The sequence below is a fragment of the Mugil cephalus genome, chromosome 20 (genome assembly GCF_022458985.1).
Source record: "Mugil cephalus isolate CIBA_MC_2020 chromosome 20, CIBA_Mcephalus_1.1, whole genome shotgun sequence".
NCBI classification, from domain to species: Eukaryota; Metazoa; Chordata; class Actinopteri; order Mugiliformes; family Mugilidae; genus Mugil; species Mugil cephalus.
In genome coordinates this window covers 2,004,542-2,025,000 of record NC_061789.1, presented here as the reverse complement: position 1 = coordinate 2,025,000, position 20,459 = coordinate 2,004,542, and the positions used below count along the sequence as shown (strand labels likewise).

General features: G+C 38.6%; 2 protein-coding genes across 2 annotated transcripts in view; both read right to left on the bottom strand.

The window, feature by feature from the left end:
- Nucleotides 1-20,459, bottom strand: part of LOC124997821 — a 284,917-nt gene that overhangs the window by 209,715 nt on the left and 54,743 nt on the right. The window lies entirely within an intron of this gene.
- On the bottom strand, nt 3,186-12,522 carry LOC124998206 (immunoglobulin mu heavy chain-like). The gene is made up of 7 exons (XM_047572447.1): nt 12,440-12,522; nt 12,050-12,353; nt 6,889-6,947; nt 4,826-5,134; nt 4,243-4,578; nt 3,844-4,167; nt 3,186-3,680 (listed from the first exon to the last, which is right to left on the bottom strand). Exons 1-7 carry the CDS (start codon nt 12,480-12,482, stop codon nt 3,286-3,288), a joined length of 1,770 nt encoding a protein of 589 aa, XP_047428403.1. The 5' UTR covers nt 12,483-12,522; the 3' UTR covers nt 3,186-3,285.

The window sequence follows — 20,459 nt, the reverse complement described above, 5'->3', positions numbered from 1 at the left end:
GATGCTGAAGGATTACTGAAAATAGACGAAATGCATGATTAATAAAGCAGGTGTCTCTAATGGATAATTTATAGTGATTCATTATTCTACCCAAAAAATAATTTCACTATGTTATATTCAATTACCTGAACAGAGGCTGATTGTCTTTTCAGCAGTTTTGCCCAGAGTCTTATCTGAGACGTTACAAGTGAAGACCTCCCCTGTTTTCCACACTTTCTGATCAACTGAAAGTTGACTGGTTACAGCCACACGTCCGTCTGCATCCATGCTGATTTCATTGGTTGATGGAGATATTTGCTGGGACTCAGAGAACCATTCAATTTGAGGGTTGAAGCCCCATCCAGTACAGAGGAGTTTCTGTGATCCTGACTCTTCAGAAGAAGCTCCACTGATGGGTCCACTAAATAGTATATCAAAATAATCTTAATGAATGATTCAGTTAAATAATCAGTCAGTTTAACTTAAAAACACTAAGACATGATGACTTTTCAAAGCAACAGAAGACAACACCAAAAATATTGCCAGTGGAGTTTGACTCTGTTCTGAAGGAGAAGCCTTGATCGACTTCACAGGTGAAACTCGTGTCATTATTCCAGTATTCTTCAGGAACACTGAACTGTTGACTGATTGAATCAACTTTCAAGCATTCAGGGAGATGAACGTCCACTTTGTGAATGTTGTCATCATCGTCAGCTTTAAGGCTGATGTAGAAGTCACGTGATGAGAGTTGTTTGACATCACAAATGAGCACAGCACTTTTTCCCCTCAGCAAATCTGGGAGAGATCTCCTAATCTCTACTGTTGGAGGCTTAACTGATGATAGACAAGAACACATGACAGAGATGAATCCTTCAGGTCCCCTGAGGTCACAGACATATCTTTTGTTTAATTCATAAATCTGTCTCACCTGCAACAGTTACTTTCTTCTTCTGGACAGTGAATGAGAAACACTTGTGTTCTGTTCTGCATGTTATAAACTTGAGTTGTTTCCATTCATTTGAGGAAACTGTCACATAACCAACGACATGGGTTCTGTTGCACAGATGTTAAGCATGATAGGGCACAGTGATCAGGGCTAGCAACAAGCGGAAGCGTTGAGAAACACTCGGGTCCCAAAGTGACGCCAGAATACAGAAGTAAAACAGCAGAAAGAGCAACGGAGCATCGCAGACAACAGGTGTGAGGTGTGGCTATGCCAGTAAGAGCAGCAGAGCGCACACATTTAAATATATCGCTTCAGTTTGCATGCATTATGATGTCACGCGGCTTCTCGTGACTTTGCCCAAGTTCTCAAGTCCCATAAGAAAAGACTCAAACGGCAGCCGACTGTATAAACTTTACATAATCATTTACATAATGAGCCTGTTGCCTCCAGGTGCTGAGGAAGCGATGTACATAACAGTGTACAAAAATAAAGAACGCTACTGTGAGCACTGAGGGAGAAAATGAGTTGGAGAAGCATCAGTGGTTATCTTCATTTGAACATTTATTTAGTTTCTCAAAAAACACAAAATGTTGTGTAATTAAAAAAACAGAGACAAAGAAGTGACAGTCGAGACTACTTACATGATACTCAGAGACTACAAGAAAAATGTGATTTCTTTTTTTTTTTTTTTTTTTACAGAAAACTTTTACAACTTCCGGTTGTTTCATTTGATCTGGAAGAGATTAGAAAATACATACATAAGTAAAATTGCACTCCTTATCTTTCCAGTTACATTTTCTTTGTTGATATACACAATACATTATTATTATTATTATTGTTGTTGTTGTTGTTGTTGTTGTTGTTATCAAGGTGACTTGCTTAAATAAATTTAAAAAATATTATTATCATTTTACAGATTAGTTCAATGGATGTAAAAATGCAAAAAAAATAAAGCTGTAAAAACTTTACAGATGTGAATTCTTTTTTTATAGCTTGCTTTAAGATTTCCTTTTTATGCAGTAAACTGTTAATGTTTCCATAAGCATTAACACTTTCTGCACTGAAACAGAGCAGCATGTAAAAAGTTATAGGTACAGCATATCAAAAATCTGCACTCCTAAATTTGCATATTTTTGTGATGTAAAAAAAAAACTCAACAAAGACAAAGCTGAATGTTTGCACCTTAATTCTACACATCTCAGCCTATACAATACCAATGAATCCCATTTGGAAACATCATGAATAAAGAGATCAGGCATTCACAGCTTAATTTATTTTGGGGCAGATCAAATCAGATTCATTTATGAGGATTACTATGTGTCACCGCTCTTTCAGGTGTTTTCTGCCCAAACCTGAGCCAAACATGTGAAATGTATCGTTACCTTCAGAGCAGTAGTTCCGATGGAAAACAGCAGAGTGATAAGGAAGAGAAAAATGAAGGTGATGGCAGTCTTTCCCATGTTATCTTGTTCGTCCTGCAGCTCCTTGTTCCAGTAGATTATATCAGGCTGGTCTTCTGAATCTGTAAGTATACCTGAAACTGTTAATCCACACCCAGTACCAACCAATACCACGTGAGACCTTTAAATTCTTAAATTAATTTCATCTAACTGGAGAATATATCTATTGTAGTGTTGATCCAAAAAAGCTGAAAACTAGGGCAGCTGTTTCTTGAAGACGTTTCATCCAGGTAGCTTCAGTTGTTCTTCTGCTATTTGAATGTGTGGCAGAACATCCTCATGGTGAAACATCCTCAGGGAACCCTGGCTGCACTTGTTTCAATGCTTTTTTGGAAGTGCAATGTCCTGGATGACTGAGAACCATCACGAACATATTCATTAAAAGTTTTACATGACCTCCCCCAAAATGTGTTGTTAAGTTACAGTGATCCTGACTTGCGTTTGAAGGACGTTGTTATTAGTGTTCTACTTGTGAACCTGTCGAGTTTGACCTCAAACGATTATCTGTCACGCTGGGGGTGCAAGACCCAGTAGAGGAAACACAGGCACACACAGACAAACACAGAAGCAGTGTTTATAAGTCTTGTAATGTGCAATTCATATAATTTACTTTGTTAGTGATGAGGTGCTCAATATAGTGCAAGTGTAAATTTCAGTGTATTATTATTCTGAAATATGCAGACCTAGTTAGTGTTGCAGTACAGTGCAGACAACAAACGTGTAAAAACAAACACCGGTTCAATAAAGACGTGAACAATGCGACAAACACCAACAGAGTTGCAAAGTGTTTTTTTTTTTTAATTTTGAATCTGCATTAAACTCACACAAACACAATGTCATATCACGAGCAACACACATTAAACAACAAGTGACAGAAGACGCAGCGACACACAGGGACATCTACTGGGCCTTGCACGTTTCAGGGACGTTCAGGTCGAGGTTGACTATGTTGGTGTTTTGGAATGTTCTGTATCCAATGGACCTGATGATGGCCTTAGTTGTGTTGGCCACAGACTGGTGGTAGACAGCGCAGCTGTACACCACATCAGTCTGCTCCCACTCATCGATCCCGATGGTTAACTGGCCATAGGCAGAGTACAGCCCGTGGCCCGTCTTGATAGGCTCGGTGGTATTGAAATCAAATTTGGAGCCTGCATCCTCGTCATCGACAAGCCAAGACACGAAAACCTCCTTAGGGTAGAAGTCTTTCACATAGCAAGTCAGGGTCACCTGATCTTTTCTAGTGTGTTTTATGGGAGGCAGCATAAACACTGAAGGACGCTCAACCAGTCCTCCTGCAAAGCACGAGAGATCAGTTAGACCCTGTAGCACAGATTATACACAGACAATACACAAAGACATAACACTCTTCATGTGTGTGAAGGCAGGATCAGATGAATACAGGATGACTGTTTAGTTTGTACAGTAGTATACAATATAGCTGTATATTTTTCTTACCGTTCACAGCCCTTTCATAACGTCTCTTCTCTGGTGTCACCCAGTCCAAGAGTTTAACAGAGCAGACGAATTCGGTCCCTGACACCCATTCATCATAAGTGATTGTAGCTGTACTGGCGAATAGGCCCTTCTTTCCATTCTTGATTTTAAGTGCGGAGCCAACTACTTCAGTTCCACTCTTCTCCCACATCATTTCCTCAAATGTTCCTTGCTTTACATTCGCTTCACATGTAAGAGTTCCTTGTTTCTTTAATAGCATGTCCTCGACTGTTGGGCCTATGATCTTTATATCCGCATCGACCTGAGGACATGCTCCACCACCGCCTGAATGGGAAAACAAATAACAATTAATGAGTAGAACAAATGCAAAAATGTGCAGAAATGTACAAGCTTACTCACCCCCACACATTTCTGTGATGACTGCAGAATTTCTTTTAATTACTACAGGAGTGTTGTACTCCCCTACCCCCTTGAACACACAGGTGAAGGTTGCATCATCCGCCTCAGTGGCTGGCACAGTCAGGAAACTTGCTGCACTGTACAGCTTTCCATCCGGGACCAGTTTTCCTTCAGAAACTGCTATGATCTCGTCATCTTTAGTGGTGACCGGAGCATTATTTTTCAGCCATGTGAACTCATATTGTTGAGGTGAAAAATCTTTGGCAAAGCAGGAGAAGGTAGCCTTATCGTCATCCTCAAAGGAGGACACTGTAAGATCTGGCAACTTAGGATGCCCTTTGGAAAAACAGAGACACACACAAATATATATATATATGCTTGCTTCTGCATATACATTGGTGACGGAGGAACACACTATGACACTCAGACACAGTTAGTTAGTTAAGAATAAAACAGTAAAAGTATTTATTTAAGTCCAACTCACATTTAAGTCACAGAAATATCTAAAACTGTCTTTGGGTTACTGCATGTGAAAACTGCATCCTGTGAAAAACAGTAACAAATGCCTTAGCATGAGGCTTACCTCGACATGATGAACCAACAAGTGTAACTTCTGTGTTCCCGCCAGCATGCGTCGCGAGACATTTGAATGCCACGCGATTTTCCCAGTCCTGCCGACTCACTTGGATCTGACTAACTCCAGTGTATTTGCCGTCGCCTTTCTGCACTGCGGGGTACTGAACAAAGTCCTGCAATGCCTGCGTGCCTTTGGTCCAAGAGAAAGTCAGTGCAGCGGGCGAGTATTCTGTGGCAAGGCAGCCAATAGTGACCGTGTCTCCGGTCCCGGAGGTGCAGGGCCTCAGAGGAAACACCGCCGGTGGAGATGGAAATGCTGAAAAACATCGGTGCAATTTTAATACAAAAAACACGTTAAATGACATGATGATCTGTTTTGTGAAGAATACTTTGAAGAGAAGCCGCTTAAACTGAAAACACACTGACAGAGGTACAAACAATAAAAACAATTCAAAAACATAGTCATAAAAAATACACAGTAAAAAAAAAATGTTAAATGTGGATATTAGATGTCCTCCATACACAAACCTGTTTTCCACTTTGTCAAGATGTTTCCTTAATTAAGATCTGTCCAAGTTGTTTTAATTACTCCCTCTGTATAAACTGTTATTTTAAATGCACAAATACTTAACTTGGTATTTAAAATATATTTGTTCTCACAAAAAGTAATAATTATTCTCTACAATCTCAAAAACTTTTCCCCATTTTTCAATGGGAATGAAGCACAAAAAATATATAAATATACAATTAAAAACCACAGACATACAAAATCACACAGCATGAAGAGTATTTAAAAAATAAAATGCAGAATTTATATGTCCTCCATACACAATAAAAAAAAATAGATTCTGAGAGATCTTTTTTGTTAACCTAATATTTAAATTATTTACATGCACAATTTGGACAATAAATAACAAATGACAAGTAACAAAAATAGAGTCCAACAATTATCGACAATTATAAACTTCTCACTAGTAGAGGTAAATTTTCAATCAGATTTAGAGGTGTTAAGTTATGGAATGGTTTTTCCTATTTATCAAAAAATTGTTCCTCTGTGCAATGCTTCAAAAGACGTCTAAAAGATCATTTAACTGCTGCCTCGTAATGTGTTGTCTATGCATATGGTTGCTGCTCATTGGTAGACATACCATACATTTTCAATGCAGATCGTCATTGTTGTTGTTTTATTGTTGTTTGTTGTATTGTTGTTTTTTGTGTATATTTGCTTCATTTCGACATTATTGTTGTTGTTAGTTAACGTAAAGTTTTATGTAGTCGTACTTTTTGATGTTTTGTGTTTTATAATGACATGAAATTGAAATATCACTTTATTATTACAAGGTGGAGGCTTCAAATAAGTCCACTTATTTATTTATTTTTTTTTTTATTTCAATTGTGCAAATGAAACTTAAGCTAAACTAAAACATTTAAAATGTTAAATATAGACATTTTATAGTTGCCATACTCAAACCTTCATCCGAGTATTTGAAGGTATTTTTTGCATCTAGATCAACCTCTGCCGGTAATATAATTTTTTCAGACTTTCTTATTCTAGATATAAATTGATAAATTATTTTAAATTCACAATTAGGATACGCTGTTTGACACTGAATGAAGGCAGATGTAAAGTCCCTGAACTTTTAACCATTAACCAACTTTGACAACTCATAATATTTTTTACAAAAATAACTTGAATTTCTTCAGTTTCAAAAGTTATGAACGTGATTAAATTGTGTTCTTACCTGATGAGACGGTTACCATCGTGCCTTTTCCCCAGTAGTCAAAAGCACCATAGTAGCACAGTGCTGAATCTACTCAGCCAGTCACTATAAAAACCTAATCTACTAATGGACAACTCTGAAAAAACTATTTTAACATTTAATAATAATCTCACTGTGTACGATAAACATTAATATCCACTATTAAAGTCGACAATATTCACTTACTTTGCCAGCATGAATACGTTTTGAAGTGAGACCTGACATAGTGGCCAAAAAAGTCATAACTAGAATTTGACATTTAAAAATTTTAACCACTGCAGATTTTAAACAGCAAATATTAAATTCTTACCTGACGACACTGTGACCATGGTACCTTTTCCCCAGTAGTTTAAAGCACCCCAGTTGTCACTGTTAATGATGGCTTCAGTGTACTTAGTGTACTTGTAGTGCAAAAATATCTCACAGCTTGTGCCAACTGATTCAGTATTCTCCCAAATCAATAAACACTTGAATATACCTCATTTTTACCCAGAATTATTACTTACCAGAAGTCACTGTGACTTAGGTTCCTTTCCCCCAGTAGCCAAAGCAGCCGTTAAAGTGATATAATTCACACTTCTTCAGTTTAAACTCAGAAAAGCATTCACTGACAAAGCACTTCCCTCTGTGCTATTTTATATTATTTCCCTTGTGATATCCACTTCCTGTGGTCTGGGTTACATAAAATTTGCCACCAGAGAGAACTTCCTCTTTATCAGATCACCGTGTCGCCTCCAGCTCCTGCAAGTATGCTTCCAGCAGATATTAAACAATTGCAGTCTCCTGAACAAATAGAGGTGGCCCTGACCTTTTTTGTATACTGAATCTATGTTAGCCAACCAGTCCAGTTTGTGACCCAGATGTAGACCAAGCTACTTATAGAGCTGAACCACCTGGGGCCTGGACCCTACAAGCCCACTACCATCTCTTTGGTTTTGGTTGTATTGAGCCGAAGGTGGTTCGCTTCACGCCATGACACGAAGTTGTTCACTAGATTCTTGTACTCATGCTCTTGTCCACCCCTGACAAACTCCACAATTGCAGTGTCATCTGAGAAGACCTGCATATGACTCTGTGTTGTAATTAAAGTCTGAGTTGTAAAGTTATGACCTGTCTTTATCAGTCACGTGAATAACACGCCCCCCATCGACATGTTGGATTGTTAATGGAAAATGGAAAAACAGAAGAAACACGAGTGGATACCGATACAAATTCAGCAAAGATGCCAGTGACAGGTATTTGGCCAAGTATGTCACTATAAATAATACTGATCCATTCAACCTGAGGGCAAACATCTGGAGCTCCAACGCAGAACTGCTGCCTCCCACTTTTTCCCTGGACACCAAAAAACTATCTGGTATATGGTATAAGTTTTAAAGTACTTTCGATGTGCAAAACTACTGACACAGCACCAAAGTGCAGAGAAAAGAAAAAGAAGTCTGTCTTGCCGGTGTCATAAACCTGAGAGAAAGGGCATCCATCGGTCTTTCTGTGTCTTTGCATGTTTTCCCTGTGTTTGCGTGAGTTATCTCCAGGTATTCTGACCTACTCCCACCATCCAAAGAATGCTTGTTACGCTAGTTGATGATTGTAACTGGGATAGGCTCCCTCTCATTGTTGCAGAGAAGCAACATATGTCATGATAAGTTTTGTAGTAGTAGTAGTAGTAGTAAAGTCATTTACTGACTTCCAAAGTAACAAAAAGAGCAACAACACGAGCAAAGAAAGTCTGATGCTTTGACCTGTCTCCTGTTGAAATTAAGAGTATGTACAGTTGAAAGGTTTTTGAATCCTACACTTTGAATCTGTTCAGTGTCATCCATGGACAACAACACTGTCACCATTTCTGCTTTCACCTGTATGACGTCTCCCATGCTGCCACTGCTGCATTTGTTTAGCTACTTGAGTAGTTTCGCCTGTCCTGTTAAGTTTTATTGACTTTACTCTCCACTCTTTGGCTATACTTATGTCATCCATGCCAACAACCTAGACGAAATGCTTTCTCTGTGTTCTGATATATTCTTGTGTTTTTTTTATTACCCCTCACTGATTATTCTGGGTTGTGTCAGGTTTTCATTTTGTGTCATGCTCGCCGTATACAGGATCTGCCCTTCCCCGGTAGCAGCCACAAAAAATCTTGCTCTCACAGGTTCCTTCCAGATTCTCCTTTACAGAAATCACGCCTGAAAAAAGGAATTTCAGTGACTGTTAATGGTTTGTTGTCCTCCATGTTCATTAGCAGCACATGTTTATTTCCAGTTTTTTATTGTTTTTATATTGTTTTTTCTTGTTATGTGGCACTGATACACCAAGTAAAGTTCCTGTGTAGCCTACTTTGCTACCTACCTTGCTAAGAAGAGATGCATTTCAAAATGTGCCTGAAAGAGTGGCTGCATGTTTGAAGAATAACCTTTTTAGGTTATTCTTCAAACATGCATTATTCTTAGTGTGTTAATAATTGCTTTTGTCTGACTTGCTGTTGTTTTTCTGTGCCTTGAACTACTCAAAATGGTTTTTGGTCGTTTTTGTCTTTTTGTGCTGTTTTTATTTTGTCTTTGGCTGTGTTGTTGGTCATTGGCTGTGTGCTCCTGTGATCAGCTGCTTGTGCTGGCTGTGTCCCCTGAGCTGAACTTCCCACTGAACTTCATAAAAAGTGCTGGGGATCCCAGACTGGAGTTGGAGGTGGAGGAGTGGGGAAGGAGGTTGGGAACCTGAGGTCATTAGATGGATGGACTGTGTGGACCCAGAGGGAATGTGTTATGTGCTTTCGAAATCTGGTTCATAGGACCACAGTACATCTGTGACCCGCTTCAGACCCTATGGGCGGACACATTCCGTCCGAGTTTGCATCCCTCCCCCAGCAACAAGGACAAGGAAACACCATGCCGCTGTTGCTATGCAACTGGCCAAGCAACCACATCACCTTGGACAGCTGTTTTGCCAACTACTTTTTATGTATTTGTTCATGATGCTAATTCTGTAAATTTTTTGATTATTTTTAATTTACTCTAATCTAATCTTTTGTTATTTTATCTTTCTTGTGTTTTTTGTGAGTGTTTTCTTTCATGTGCAACAAAGCTACAGTGACAAAGTAATTTCTCTCGTGGATCATTAAAGTCTGTCTAAGTCTAAAACTTAACTGAGTGGCCGCTGCTGGCTACCATTTAGAGTATATTAATTGTGCAACCCTAGCTGCATCTTAAATAGCTTGTGTGGCCACAGTTCAGGGTGGCTGTGAACCAGTGATCAGTTCGCCTTGTTGTTGGTTGCATACCTTTAGAGAGAGTATTTACAGTGTTTGCACTGAAATCCTTCACTTTGTGTACTGGTTATTTGTTACATTTTCTTGTGCAAGCGCACTCTCCTTGGTTAATTAATATTTTCTTTTACTCCCTCTGGAGGTTCTAGTGAAAACAGACTCTCTGCAATCACTAGGACAAAAGTGTATAATTCAAAACATGTGTTGTCTCTAAAAACAAAAATAGATTATGCCAGATTAAGGGTATAAAATATGTTAGAACACATCCATTGGTGAATGTAATCCTTCAAAGATATGTTTTTGTACAGTCTCTCTGCTCACTTTAACCACTGTGAGTCTTTGGCACAATAATAAACAGCAGAGTCCTCTGCCTTCAGGTTGGACAGTCTCCAATATATCATGTGATTAGTGACTCTAAATTGACCCTAGGTGTGAGTGTGAGTGCAAATGGTTGTTTGTCTCTGTGTTAGCCCTGCATTAGACTGGAGACCTGTCCAGGGTGTACCCTGCCTCTCACCTGATTCCAGCTGGGATAGGCTCCAGTAACTCCCGCGACCCTAGTGCAGGATTAAGTGATATGGAAGATGAGATGAGATGAATTTACAGTTTACAGTAAAATATGCAAGAATCTGTTGTGTAAATATAAGTTTTGGTTTATAAGAAAGAGTGTCAACGAAATGTCGGAAAGTCAGTCTTCTCTGATCTGTGTATATGATCAACATTACAACTGTATGATGTAATGAATCTAAAATAATAGCCTCAGTTCATACATCACTGGTTAGTTCAGCAACTACAAACATTTAAAACAAAATAAATCATCTACAGTGTTATTTTGAGCATTGAGACTTTTTTGAGAGTTCTTTTGTGTCACCTAACAAAGCCACACCTATGCTTTAAATTCATTTTTGTTTGTGGAAGTTATCTCATCTCATATTCTACTATCACCTATCCTAACTAGGGTCGTGAGGTGCTGGAGCCTATCCCAACTGTTATGAGGCAAGAGGTGGGGTACACCATGGACAGGTCACCAGTCTATTGCAGGACTGAGGCAAAGTTATTATTCATATAATTCATTCTGAAATGTTTTTTATATCTTAACCAGTTGTACTTCTGTTTGTGAGTGATATAATATCACAATAAAAATAAAAATATATTTTAGATATAATCATAAAAATCTTTACAGTAAAGCATACAGATATCTATTGCGGATATATGTTAATTATGGTAAGAAATCAACTGTCTGTGAGTCACATTTCTGTTTGTTGTCTGTGGAGGTTTTTGTACAGCTACTTAACCAACATCAGTCACTGTGTCTCTAGCACAATAATAAACAGCAGAATCTTCAGTCCTCAGACTGTTCATCTGCAGAAACAGCTGTTCTTTGCTGTCGTCTCTGGAGATGGTGAACCGGCCTTGAACTGACTGAGAGTAGTAGATGTAGCTACTACCACCATTGGTAGCAATCCAGCCCAGTCCTTTTCCAGGAGCCTGTCTGATCCAGCTCCACCAGTCGCATAACGTGCTTCCTAGTTCCATGTGGATCATATGGAGGAAACATCTGCTCAGGAGCATGGACATGTGACTAAATACAAATGTTTATTTAGCTTCGGTAAAAACTACGCTAGTTTATAACTTAAACATCAAATACAAAGTGTGTATTAGGGTTTCATTCTCATAAAGTGATGAAGAAAAATCAGAAAATGTAATATATAAATGTGCATGAAAAGGTAAAAAGTTTAAAATGTAGTTAGTGTTATTTCTATATGATTTGATATTGTTTCTGCCTCATGAAACAAATCAACAGATCTTCACAGAGATATAAGCAGATGTAAACAATTAAACACAGAAAATAAAGTCAAACAAACCTCTCTCTTGACTGGTTAAATTACATGAATGTGAATTTCAGTTCAATCGTCATCATACTATTTCATCAGTGTCCCATTTTACTGTGAGCACTGTTTAGTCAAATGTGTTATTTGTGCAGCTGTGATGGTGGTTTCAGCTGCAACGAGTTTAACTCAAAACCAGTAGTAAACATCTCTCACTTTTCTCCAAGTTAGCCTTAAAAATACTGAACAAGTTAATTTCTCAGGACTTCAGGTCATCACCGTTTCTGTTTAACTTCATATTTTTGGTCTTCTACTGCCCCCTGGAGGTTCTAGAGAAAATGAATTGTTGGATGTTTTTGTACAGTTTCTCTGCTCACTTTAACCACTGTGAGTCTCTGGCACAGTAATACACAGCAGAGTCTTCAGGCTGCACATTCTGTCCATTTAGAGTCACTGTGTTGCTGGAAGAATCTAAGTCGATACTGAACTTGTTCTTCAGAGAATCTTTGTAGTATGAGCCTCCAGTATATTTCATCCCAATCCACTCCAGTCCTTTTCCTGCAGGTTGTCTGATCCAATTTGTCCCATAGCTGCCAAGAGAATAAGAGACCTGACAGGTGATGGTCAGACGTTGACCTGGCTGCACAGTCACAGAGGCTGGCTGTGTCAATGTTTCACACTTCACACCTGTTAAAAGAAGAAAAAATGTTTTCTATCAAATGATCAACTTTAAAAGAAGAACTAGTGACTGAGACAAACCCAGAGAGACTCACAGGATCCAGCTGCCAACAGCAGCAGCAGAGCTACAGGAAACATGTTGAAGCTGACGTGCTGTGAACTTCACTGACAGTCTGGTGTCAGTGAAGCAGTTTTTATAGCTGAGTGACAAAGAAGCTCATTGAGTTTGCATAGAAGTCAACACATAAAGGATGGATGTTGGTCTGAGTCCAGTCAGTCATTCTTTCAGTGTTATTATATCTGTGGATGTCTGGAAATCATCTCTTTTTTCCACAAGGTATTTAAATCTCATTAAAACTGGAACGTTCTGAAAACATCTCTGCATTTACACTTATGGAAGAATACTTAAAGTCAGTTACTGTCTGTGAGTATATGTTGAGAGGTATTAACATTAATATTTTGTTAAAAGAGTTTTATCTTAAATTAATTGTATTATTTCAGAATCAGCTTTATTGGCCAGGTACGTGAACACATAAAAGGAATTTGATTCCGCTCACTTTGCTCACTTGAATAACCATAAAAATAAAAATGTACGCAAAAATAGAAATACTGTACAACATAAATAGTCTTTCAGAATATACTGTATATAGCATATTCAGTGAATATGTACATGAGTTGAAAAAGAGTATGGACATGAATATGAGCATGAATATGACTAGTAGTATATACAAGAATGTAATGAATCACGTGCTCTGTGACTGCTCAGAGTTCATCAGAGCGACAGCCTGGGGAAAGAAGCTGTTTTTGTGCTGAGTGGTTTTGGCGTACAGTGCAGCAAGTATCAGAGAGCATAGCACCGAGTCGACCCTCCGCGGCGTTGCTGTTTGTTCTCTGTGGAGGTTTTTGTACAGCTGCTCAACCAACTTCAGTCACTGTGGCCTCGAGCACAATAATGAACAGCAGAATCGTCAGTATTCAGACTGTTCATCTGCAGAAACAGCTGTTCTCTGTTGTTGTCTCTGGAGATGGTGAACCGGCCTTGAACTGACTGAGAGTAGTAGATGTAGCTATTGCTGGTACTAATAGAAGCAACCCACTCCAGTCCTTTTCCAGGAGCCTGTCTGACCCAGGTCATATAGTTGCTGCTGAAGTCCAGTCCAGATGTTGTACAGGTCAGTCTGTGAGACTCTCCAGGTCTTTTAACCACTGGTTCAGACTCTGTTATGGTCCAACCTTCAGCACCTCTTCAAACAAACAGAGCAACCAGCAAGAGTTTCAGCTTTCTGTCAGCCATGTTGACAGTGTGATTAGTAGGTTTTCAACTCTCCTTTAAATATGATATCAACTGGAGCCCTGTGAGGATTTGGCTACAGTCAGCCCCTCCTACATCACTCCATCTATTAAAGTCACATTCAAGGGTGTGAACTCACAATTTGACTTTTGGACAAATGTTAAACTTGATTGTCCTCTCACCAGGTCTTTGTCTTCTTCTGACTGAAGATTTTCAATGTTCCTGTCATTCACTGAATGTCTTTTACAGTAATGTTGCTGGAATTAGATTTAAAAAATTATCACTGAAAAGTCCCAAAGTAACAAACTCATTTGTGTCTGATCAAAGATCATATGTTACTACTTTAAACTGAGTTCAGGTCAGTTTCAAAGTTACTGTGAGTCACTAATGGAGGAAGATAGACAGATGTTGAAGTGTTTCTCTCAGTGATCTGATGCGAAATCATTCGTGGTGTGAGGGCTCCTCCTCTGGTGGCTTTATGTTCCAAGTGTTCAGGCACTGAGAGGTTTTTGTTCAGGTCTACTGATGGTTTGTGTTATTGTGAGTCTCTGGCACAGTAATACACAGCAGAGTCTTCAGGCTGCACATTCTGTCCATTTAGAGTCACTGTGTTGCTGGAAGAGTCTAAGTCGATACTGAACTTGTTCTTTAGAGAATCATTTACACGGGATGGATTTATGTTGTCTGAAGAAGCCATAGTTAAGACAAAGAGGAAATGTATTTATTGTTGAAAGAAAGTAACTTTGGTTCTATGATTGGGTTCATGATGAACCAGCCTCTCACTGACTGATGATCTATCACCACTATAATGGGCAGTAACAAAGCTCATCATCAGCTGTTTGATGTCTTCACTGTTTCTGTTGAATTTCATATTTTAGGTCTTCAACTGCCCCCTGGAGGTTCTAGCGGAAATAAAAACTTAGATGTTCTTGTACAGCCTTTCTGCCCACTTTAACCACTGTGGCTTCAAGCACAATAATAAACAGCAGAATCTTCAGTCTTCAGACTGTTCATCTGCAGATACACCTGGTTTCTGCTGTTGTCTCTGGAGATGGTGAACCGGCCTTGAACTGACTGAGAGTAGAATTTACCACTACTATCAGTATAGATGAAACTGATCCACTCCAGTCCTTTTCCAGGAGTCTGTCTGACCCAAGCCATGTGCTAGCTGCTGAATGTGACAGCATCCTGACAGATAACAAACCAGGAGTATGGATTTAAAAAAAAAAAAAAAAAAAAAAATGTTGGTGATGGTTAGATCAGATGAAAGCAGAGATTTGATCTGAATAAATAAATTAGCATCAGTTGCTTTTAAGGCCTTTTCATTGACTCCCTAAAGCGATTATCAAGTAATTATAAAAAGAACAAATATCAAACTTAGTCCTTGTCCTTGACTTTCCTCTAGTGTCTCAATAAATCTGTGAGTACATTTCCATTGTTTGAACATGTGATCATATTTTACAGCATATTTTTGGCCTCATATGTTAAAGCAGCTGAAACATTGCTATTCCAGTGAAAATCAACATGAGAGCCATGAATCTCTGAGGTTTAGTCTGTGTGACATATCCAAAACACTGAACCAAATTTGTTAGACTGTGGGAGCAACTGTTTTGTTTTGTTTTTTGTACCCATTCCATGTCATGATCCTATTGCACTATAATTTATATTTACTGTAAGTACATTTTTTGATATACAATATACCAGTAATGGGAAGTAGGTGGAGGCGACAGGAGGGGGTTCAGGTTGAAAAAAATTGTTCACATTAATGTTCACACTTGTCTTAAATATGGAAATTTCAATAAACAGAATGTTAAAAAATAATAATAAAAAAAGAATGAATTCATTTTATGGTACAAGAGTTTTAGTCATTACAAAACACATGAGTGACAAATATAAACATTTCCTTCTTAAACAAAGTTTCTCATCTTCGCTAAAGTCAAATTTGATAACTTGAACTGAATCTTGGCTTTTTTGGTTTGTTGTAATTGAACAGCAACAAGGAATTAGGTCCAGGTAATCTAAATGGAAAACCTAATGTAACTTGACCTCCAACTAAACTTAAAACATCAGGTTACGTGATCTTCTATTTCTACCCATCCAGCTGCCAGCAGAACATATGATGCTGAAACTGAACTGATGAGAGCTCTTCTGTTCTATACAAAGTCTAAAATATGGAAAAATTAAATGGAGAGAAGCTGTAAAATACATTCATCATTAATGCATCAGTGCAACGTGTTTTCTTTCTGAACACAGTTAGAACCATGCTGTGTTTATTCAAATTTGCTTCACAGTAAGTATCAATATTGTAAGATATGAGAAATATAAAAAATTAGAAATGTTTGTTTCATGTGCAAAGTTTTTCTCCAGTGTCCGTCCCTCTTGTGTGGCTGTGTCTCTGAATCATGATGCAGATTCACCTGCTGTTGTCGAGAGATGGTGAACCAGCCTCTTAATGACTGATGATCTATCACCACCATAATGAGCAGTAACAAAGCTCATCATCAGCTGCTTGATGTCTTCACTGTTTGTGGTGGTCTTCTACTGCCCCCTGGAGGTTCTAGAGAAATTAATTAGTTGCATGTTTTTGTACAGTCTCTCTGCTCACTTTAACCACTGTGAGTATCTGGCACAGTAATACACGGCAGAGTCTTCAGGCTGCACATTCTGTCCATTTAGAGTCACTGTTTTGCTGGAAGAGTCTAAGTCGATACTGAACTTGTTCTTCAGAGAATCTTTGTAGTATGAAGCTCCAGTATGTTTCATCCCAATCCACTCCAGTCCTTTTCCTGCAGGTTGTCTGATCCAAGCTGTGTAGCTGCCAAGAGAATAAGAGACCTGACAGGTGATGGTCAGACGTTGACCTGGCTGCACAGTCACAGAGGCTGGCTGTGTCAACGTTTCACACTTCACACCTGTTAAAAGAAGAAAATGTTTTCTATCAAATGATCAACTTTAAAAGAAGAACTGTTGACTGAGACAAACCCAGAGAGACTCACAGGATCCAGCTGCCAACAGCAGCAGCAGAGCTACAGGAAACATGTTTATGGTCAAACTGTCGTGCTGTGAACTCCACTGACAGTCTGATGGTTTTATAGCTAAGGAACATGGAAACTCACTGAGTTTGCATAGAATGAAACAAACATGTGAAGCATCACTGCTGCTCTAAGTGGAGCCAATAGAAAAATACATTCAGTGATTCTCTGCAGAATGAACACACAACTGGAAATCACCTGTGTGACGTGACTTTCTATAACAAGCACTTTTACATTAAAACCTGTTGCTTATTACGCTTATAAGTTTATGACAAAATAAACATGAGTGAATCTTTTTTTTTTCTCCAAATCTTTTTATTGTGTTTTTTTCAACAAAGTGATCTTAGATGTCATACAATGTGGGAAAAATACATTCACAACAGTATGTCAGTCAGACCCCTAAACCCAATCCCATCCACCCATAAGCCCACTTCAGGTCTAAACCACACTGGGACAAACAACATACAACACACACAGAATAATAGAAAAAAATAAATAAAATAAAATTGTAAATAAATGAATCAATATAAAAAAAAATAAATAAATAAAAATAAAAAATAAAAAGGGGGGGGGGGTGTTCTGAGGATAATGAGTGAATCTTTTTAGGTATTATTGTTTAGCTCATGGCTGGATTTCTATATTAAACATTTTTTTTTTTTTTTTTGAAACATAGTATACATTCAGTACTGGAGGTTTTCGTACAGCTCCTAAATCAACTTCAGTCACTGTGAGTCTCGAGCACAGTAATAAACAGCAGAATCTTAAGTCTTCAGACTGTTCATCTGCAGAAACACCTGTTCTCTGCCGTTGTCTCTGGAGATGGTGAACCGGCCTTGAACTGACTGAGAGTAGAATTTGTAACTACTTCCATCAGGATGAATGAGGGAGATCCACTCCAGTCCTTTTCCAGGAGCCTGTCTGATCCAGCCCATCCATTTGTTGCTGAAGTCCAGTCCAGATGTTGTACAGGTCAGTCTTTGAGACTCTCCAGGTCTTTTAACCACTGGTTCAGACTCTGTTATGGTCCAACCTTCAGCACCACTCCAAACTAACAGAGCAACCACCAAGAATGTCAGCTTTCTGTCAGCCTTGTTGACAGTGTGATTAGTAGGTTTTCACCTCTCCTTTAAATATGATGTCAACTGGAGCCCTGTGAGGATTTGGTTACAGTCAGCTCCTCCTACACCAGTCCATCTATTAAAGGGTATGAACTTACAATTTGACTTTTGGACAAATTTATTTTAGTTATCAGCGACAGACAGACACACTATTGTCCTCTTTGTTATCCCTCACTTGATCACAAATGTAAAGAAAGGTTTGATAAGCTCATCTAGAGTAGAACATTGTTGCCTGGAGACAAGGTTTTAGTATTTCCTCCCTGGGCCTAGCTTGGAAGCTGAATGCACTGGTTAGAGATTACAAACTATCTCTTGTCTACTCCAGTTCATTGATGCAGATCTCGTTTCTCTCACGTCAGTATGTTGAAGTGTACTGTGAAAGGCAACATGTACAACTGAATCCAGGAGCACAAACAGGTGAACTTGATATGTCCCCCGTTGGGGCTGTCCAGTGCTAAAGTGACCTCTCCTTGTGTCAGTCTGCCAGTAGACATGGGTTCAGAGGAACTGTCCAGTGCTGAAGTGACCTCTCCTTGTGTCAGCCTGCCAGTAGAGAGGGGTTCAGAGGAACTGTCCAGTGCTGAAGTGACCTTTCCTTGTGTCAGCCTGCCAGTAGACATGGGTTCAGAGGAGCAATCTTTTTTTTTACCAATAAGTGCCAATAAATTTTGTGTTATCATATATTATTTTAAACTAGCAGATATTTTTGTCTGGTCTGATTTGTTTTGAACTCTAAAGAGGTGGTTACAGTTCCATGCAGTGACCCCTTAAAACCATTCAGTCTCCATGATTTGATGCTGAAAAGGATCCACTTTACTCTGAGAAACAATGTGACTCATGAAGCTTTTTCATACTCCTCTTAGTGAAAAGGGTTTCACTGCAATCACCTTTTCACATTCACTTAGCGTTATTTAGATTTGGTACAAACTGGATGAAGAGTCAGTGTATAGATGGTGAATAGAAAGACAGGGTCCTGGGTCTTTCAACACTGCTGTAAAACATTGTTATTATGATTCATTATCCAAAAAACAAGTCACAAACCACAACCACAGCTGCTCCCTTTCTAGTGTGCATCTGTGTCTAATTCTCTATCATCTCATTCATTATGTTTTGCTGCCACCTGTAGGTCATTGTGAAGTATTTTCTGAGCCTCTGTTCTTCCTTTATGTATTTGACTCAGTAACAACAGCAGAGTCATCTGACTTTAAGATGAACAGTCTCAGATATCTCATGCTGATAATGTTATCACTGCAGGTTTCTATCCATCCATTCACATTGTTGACATATCCACGAGCAGCTGCATCACTGAGTTTAAATCCCATTAACATTTACAACTTGTTTCACATAATCATGTAGGTGTCTCTATATAGAAGCTGTGTGAGATTTCTGATATGTGGTAATACTCAAGGACTGATGACAACAACTTAGTCCTCTCTGATTTGTGTATATCAGCAACAACACAACCATGTATTCAATTAAAATATCAGTCCTAGTTTAGACATTATGTTGTTTTTACAATAAAATAAATGATCTACAGCCAAAGTCATGTTTTAATATGATCAACCTCTGTATAAATAATTTGTTTAAAATGAAACCCAGGTGTCTCTGCGTCACATTGCTGTTTGTTGTCTGTTTTTTTTTCTACAACTTCTCAACCAACTTCAGTCACTGTGACACTCGACAATAATAATAATAAACAACAGAATCTTCAGTGATCAGTCACATAACATCGATACAACTACTGATACGGTGTTCTTGACAATCTGGACTTTAGAGTTCCCTTTCTGTACACCATGATATCTTATGGGATACTGACCATGTCTGTTTTTTATTTTTTGTTTTTTTTTTGTGTGTGTGTTTTTTTTTTTTTGTTTTGTTTGTTTGTTTTTAAAGTAACATGAAGGTCAAGATGTCTCGTATTGTATGAATAAAGTTATTTAAACTTCTTGTTGTCCAAAAACACCTGACATTGTTCAGCTGTAAAGCTTTTCCAACTGGTGGGAAAATTGGTGGAAAAGATTTCATTGCTGTCACTCTTGAAGTGAACTTATCAGCATGACAACAATTTTCTGCTGTCTGTTTTCTCTCCTTTAGCTTTCTGAGGTAGCCATGGTCATCAAAACAAGCACTGTAATTGTTTAAGGTTTTTGTACAGCTGCTCAACCAACTTCAGTCACTGTGAACGTCGAGCACAGTAATAAACAGCAGAATCTTCAGTCTTCAGACTGTTCATCTGCAGAAACACCTGCTTTCTGCTGTTGTCTCTGGAGATGGTGAACCGGCCTTGGACTGACTGAGAGTAGTATTTGCTACCACCGCCATAACTAATGTAAGCAATCCATTCCAGTCCTTTTCCAGGAGCCTGTCTAATCCAAACATTATCATGATCACTACTGAACCCTGAATATGTGCAGGTCAGTGTGTGGGATTCTCCAGGTCTTTTAACCACTGGTTCAGATTGTGTCAGAGTCTGACCATAAACACCTGTCAAGAGAATAAAAAGCACCAAGATAAATGAGCTGCTGACTCAAATCAAAAATATGTAACATTAAGATGAATGAAAGTGTTGACCTGCCCAGCAGATAGTTAAAAGCAGCAGTCCTGTCCTACAGTCCATCATGTTAAACTGTGTGTCCACTGTTCTCTGTCATCCTCTCTGCAGTCAGATAAGTAG